This window comes from Pelodiscus sinensis, chromosome 1, assembly GCF_052426305.1.
Source record: "Pelodiscus sinensis isolate ZL-2025 chromosome 1, ASM5242630v1, whole genome shotgun sequence".
NCBI classification, from domain to species: Eukaryota; Metazoa; Chordata; order Testudines; family Trionychidae; genus Pelodiscus; species Pelodiscus sinensis.
The window spans coordinates 321,522,435-321,528,375 of record NC_143052.1 but is presented as its reverse complement, the minus strand read 5'-3'; the positions used below and the strand labels follow the sequence as shown (position 1 = coordinate 321,528,375).

At 41.9% G+C, this 5,941-nt stretch overlaps 1 protein-coding gene across 1 annotated transcript; it reads left to right on the top strand.

Moving 5' to 3' along the window:
- The first annotated feature begins 355 nt into the window (after positions 1-355).
- Positions 356-4,010, top strand: LOC149525937 (maestro heat-like repeat-containing protein family member 2B). The gene is made up of 4 exons (XM_089778218.1): positions 356-443; positions 944-1,042; positions 2,546-2,697; positions 3,631-4,010. The coding sequence occupies exons 1-4, from the start codon at positions 356-358 to the stop codon at positions 3,793-3,795; spliced, it is 504 nt and encodes a 167-aa protein (XP_089634344.1). The 3' UTR covers positions 3,796-4,010.
- Positions 4,011-5,941: the final 1,931 nt, after the last annotated feature.

The window sequence follows — 5,941 nt, the reverse complement described above, 5'->3', positions numbered from 1 at the left end:
TCTTGAAGCTGCCCACCTCCTCTGAGGGAAAAATATCATGTCACTATGATAGCCAATCATCCACCACAAATAGCTAATAGCGAATAGTCTAAGCAGCTTGCAAACAACTGAAAGGCTGACAAGTGTTTAGCCAAACGATTCAATGATTATTTATGACTCATGATTCTGTTCTCAGAAAGTTGGGTGGAAAACAGAAATAAGAACTTGATTCATTTGAGCAGCATTGGCTGGTGTAGTTGGCTTTAATCACTTCAGTCTCTCTCTTTTTGTATTTTTTAAGGAAGCAACAAATGAACTAAAAGTGGCAGCGAGCAACACATTAGTGGCTCTGGCACGCTGCTATTTCAGTGAGGTGATGTATGAGCTTCAATGTCATCTGAATCCACTGAAGCTGTCTGACGTGTTCACTTTGATTACGCTGGACAACCTATCATCAGCCTATCGTATGTCAACTTCCATCTTTTGTTTCAAAGTTATTGTCTTCCATTTAAGGACAGAGGTTCACGCTCTGTACAGCTACACAGAGTGCTATTTGGGGGGCATGAGATGAACTGCTGTGGCTGGTTCCAGTTGCTAGACCATGAGCTATCCACACCAAGGTGCAAGCTCTTATGCCCCATTTGAAGTTCTTAAAGGACAGGATTGAGGAAAATCAGGTCTAGTGGAGCTCTTCTCCATTCCATTTCTCATCCCTCCCCAGTGCTCTCTCTCCTACTCTGGGAGAGGATTGGGCATCTGGCACAGCTGCACATTGGTGGAGAATGCTCCTCCTCAGGGTAAATCCCCCACTGATTTTTTACTTCTGCCTTATCATTTGTGTACGCAGCACAAAATGACCTAGGAGCCCATAGCATCCGACCCAGCGGTGTTTCTAAATGCGATAGTAAGAAGGCAGATAACAGTCAATTGTCTGTCTTCCTTTTCTTCTGGTCCTTCTTTTCAGCACTCAAGTGCATTCCTTTTGAGGGAATGACCCTGTACAGCATGAGCTCCATGCGGATGTTAGTCGGCGAGAGCAGGCTGAGGCAACCATTTTGTGGTGGTAAGTGCCAGCACTTATTGTAGATGTCCAAAATGGATATTTAGGGGCCTTGGTACAGAGTTATGTGACTGATCGTTTACAAACAGGCTCTGAACTGGATTGTACCAGGGGCTGAGTCCTCATGCTCCTGTGGCACTCAGTGGAGTTGAGAGTGCTCCTTACTTTGCTGGAGGTGCTGAGCATTTGTAAGTTCAGGCCCTTTATGACTTGTGGATATTTTAAAAATAAACAAAAGCTGATGCTGCCCATGTGCCAGGAAATTCCTGGGGGAGAATGTGCAGGCAACAGACTGAATTACATTTAAAAATGTCCCGTTTTCCACCCCTCCACCCATTCCTCCTCTTTAGTTTCTTAATTATCATCTCCTTTCACCCTCTTTCTCTGTCCTCTGGTCTTCTCCACTTCTCTCTTCCTTTGCTTTTTAGTTGATGCTCAAGTAAGGCCACGTCTACACTATGCAGAAGATCAATGCTGCTGCAGTTGATCACCAGAGTCCAAATTAGCAGGTCTAGTGAAGACCCACTAATTCGAACTGAGTGGGTGCTCCCGTTGGCACCGGTAGTCCTGCTTCTCATGAGGAATAACACTCCTGTCAACCTTCCACTGTGTGGACAGTCTGAAAACACGATTTAAGATACGTCAACTCCAGCTGCATAATTAACATAGCTGGAGTTGCGTACCTTAAGTCAACTTTCCCCTTTAGTGTAGATCAGGCCTAAGGGATTAATCCTGCACCTTTGAGATAAATGGGAATTTTGCCATCAGCTTCATAGAACATAGGATTGAGCCTTAATTTTCCTTTCAAGGGCAGCGGGTGCATCTAATTTTAGGGCAAAATGCTGTCAAATCTCAGTATAGCTAATAGGAGTTAGGGGCACTGAACATCTTTCAGACAAACTGTAACCCAATAGGAAATCATACAGTTTTAGGGCTAAATAAGCAATAACTGCAGAGGACATGAATCATTCAGAAAACAGCTGGTCAAAATATTTTGGTTTTTTTATTACATTTTTCATATTTTTTTCCAAGTTGATGGAATATTAAACTGAAAAAATGTCAATGACAGTTTTAATCAGGATGTGTTCAGTGTTTTTGTACAGCTAAAAAGGTGGCTGAAATTTGTTGATTTTTGAAACATGTGAATGATCTTTGTCATTTGAAATTTTGAAAAAAACAAGAGTAAACACTTTTAATTTAATTTAAACTACCTTTACAATCAGCTCTAATTAAGAGGTAACAAGGGAGAAAAAAATATGTTTTCAAATGATGGGAATTAAAAAGAGATGGAGAGAGACAAAAGAGAAGAAAGCCTTTTGAGAAACAAGAAACGGAAAGGAGGGAAGAGAAATAATTCAAAACTGTTATTGGATTTCATCAGCTGTTCCTGAATTGGGCATGGAATTGTAATAAACTACAAGCCTGGGTGTCTTCACTGATAAAACAACGTATCCTTATTACTATTGCATCCTTTTCATATTGCCTGTCTTTTTTCCTTCCATGCAGTTCTGGAAAAATGGTCAAGGGCAGTAAATCTATATTTTAGGAACTGGGAAAGGTGGCCATTTCCCAAAATGGGTAAATCTCAATTCTGTGATGAAATTCTTCCCCTCTATCGTCATGTGACAAGCAAATGGACCACATGTGAAGATTTGGAGGTGAGAATTGTAGGCTTTCTAAACCTTTATGAGAAATTATATTGTTAAATTCTCTGTGTATGGCACTCTTTGTGATGATGGAGTTCAATGGCAGGTTCTTTGGGATAGAACGGAGTATGATGTAAAACATTTAAAAAAGATTATAATGTCACAATCTCATGGAAATTCTGTCTGTACATAGTGTACATAGATTCCAGTTTTGTCACCTGACATGCAGATGAATATAGGAGAATGGGCTAAATTCATTCCTGGCAGATGTCTATTCAGTTCCAGTAGAGTTACAGCAGGAATGAGTTGGTTTAGTGTGCATACTAATCTGGGGAAATATCCCACTTGGGAAAGTTGTGAGGTGCAGTAGAATATAATTCTGAAACCAACACCATAGCTGTCTCTAGACTGGAAAAACTTGCCAGCTGTCTACACTGGCTGCTTGAATTTCCGGAAAAGCACTGACGATCTCATGTAAGATCGTCAATGCTTTTCCGGAAATACTATGCTGCTCCCGTTCAGGCAAAAGTCCTTTTCCGAAAGACTTTTGCGCAAAAGGGCCAGTGTAGACAGCACAGTAGTGTTTTCTGCAAAAAAGCCCCGATCGCGAAAATGGCAATTGGGACTTTTTTGCGGAAAAGCGTGTCTAGATTGGCCACGGACGCTTTTCCGCAAAAAGTGCTTTTGCGGAAAAGCATCCTGCCAATCTAGACGTGCTTTTCCGAAAATGCTTTTAACGGAAAACTTTTCCGTTAAAAGCATTTTTGGAAAATCATGCCAGTGTAGACGAAGCCCATGAGTCTTAACTCTTTACCAGGAAATATTGAGATAGGGCTGTTTCAACAGTGGAAAAGGGAAATTGCACTCGTCAGAAGTAGAAAAGATGGGCCCATTGCATGATATTGAATGAATTTGTAGGAACATAAATTCTGTGTCTCTATGTAGGTCAAGCAGGCCATTATCAAAGCCCTTGGTACTATGATGAGCCTCCTCCTGCATAAAGAAGATCATCAAGATAAGGTGTTCGAACAGATCCCATGGCTCCTTGAGCAATATAAAGAGGATGTTAATGTTTTTCATGTCACCAAGGTGAGATACTTATTAAAATAACTATCAATGTGTGCGCATAGGTGAACTGCACTAGCTGCTACCAGTGGCGTTTCCTGGTCTACATAGTGACTTGTTAGATAATAGATAAACACGCAAGTCTTGATTTTATAGACATGGTGACCCAGGTGACAAGTTTTGTAGGTAAAAGCCTCTCATGAAAAGTATCTTCTGTTTCTGGAGATGATAAGGAGGTAAGAAACAAAACACCTGTTCCCTCCCCCCGCCCCCCCATAAGATACTCCCTCCTTGTGATTTACTGGTACATCCTATCAACTCTGTGTCTCTCTTTTAGATTATAAATAAACTCCTCAGAGCAGGGGCTGCTGTGTGTTGTCTCTGGGCAGTATTAAATAAACTGCCAGTAGCTGAAAATTAATACTAAGAAGGCCTGAAGTGCATTGCTTTAGATGATATAACTAGATAGATATAAAATCACCGTCTAGTTCATCTACCGTTGTGTACAGGGCTGTTGTAGCTGTGTTGGTTCAAGGATATTAGAGGGACAAGGTGGGTGAGATAATATAATTAAAGATATTATTTCACCCACCTTGTCTCTCTTATTTCATCTACCCTCAGTATCACATGACCAAGGTAACTCTTGTCTGCTGATAGTGAGAGGATGGATTGAGGGCAGTTGGCTTCAGTAGTATGATTGAGCATGCTCAGTCTATGTGAGCTGGCTCAGTACAAGCCAAGCAGCAAATCCAGGGCCACAACCCTGCTGCCCTTCCCCCCTCCCCACTTCCTCCATGGTTTACTCCCAATCTATGTTGGCTTTCTGGTCCAGAATATGTGGTTGCTTTTGGGATTGGAATGCCCATGATTTTGAGGGAATCAATGTCTCATGGACTTGACTAAAAGTATCAGAGGACTACACAAGAGCCTAAATGTAGTAAAATATGTAGATTTCATCAGAGATATCCTGGAAGCTTCAAGCAGCAAAGAAGAAAAGTGTGTAGGTACCGGAAGGAGTTAGACTGTCATCTCATTATCAATAGCCTGGAAGAGAACATAAAATCATCATTGATAAAATTGGCAGATGAAATAAAAATTGGGGAGTGGTAAATAATGGAAAGGACAACTCACTGATTCAGAGTGATATAGATCATTTGGTAAACTGGGTGCTAACAATAAATGTGCATTTAAATATGGCTGAATGTAAATAGATGCATCTAGGAACAAAACAATGTAGGTGATACATACATGTTGAGGGATGCTTCCTGAGAAACAGTAACTCTGAAAAATATTTTGGGAAACTTGGTGAATACTCAGCTGAACATGACCTACAAATGTGATGCTGTGGCCAAAAAAGCTGAAGTGATACTGGGATGCATACATGGGGAAATCTCAAGGAGGAATATAGTGGGAAATGCAAAGTTCATTTCCACACTAGAACTGACCAACAGTTATTAGTAGATACCCCTGATACCGGCTTCCTGTGAGAAGAGTGCCTTCCACACCCTGCTTGGCTTATAGCAATTCAGCAGGATGCCATTTGGGCTGCACAGAGCCTCAGCCACTTTTCAGCAGCTCATGAACCAAATATTGCAAACATATATGCAATATACAGCCGTGTGCATTAAGAATATTGTCATCCACAGCACCAGCTGGGGGAAACACCTCTGACATCTTAGCAAGGTATTGTAAGCCCCAATAGATGCAGGACTCACTGTGAATCCAGCCAAGTGCCATCTTAGTGAACACAGTAGGAAGGGGAAAACTATAACTCCTTGATAAATAAGGTCTAAGGCTTGTGTGACTGCCCCACCTCCATGACAAAGAAACAGGTGCCACAATACTTCAGACACAGTGGCTGCTTAGTACCCAACTTCATCACACTGGGCACCCTATTATTGGACCTGATGAAGAACACCCAATCACAGAAAGTCCAGTAATCAGAAGACTGTGAGGAAGCCTTCCAGGCCCTGTGAAAACAGCTGAACCAAGAGCTGGTCCTATCCCATCCAACTTCACAAAGCCTTCTATCCTTCAAATGGAGGTCTCGGAGGTAGGACCAGGAGTGGTACTATCTCAAGAAATAGGTGGGAAGGAGCACCAGATCCTTTATCTCAGCTGCAAGCTGTTCTCCTGAGAGACCTGCCGCCCTACTATAGCAAGGGAGGCCCTGGCCATCAAGTGGGTGATC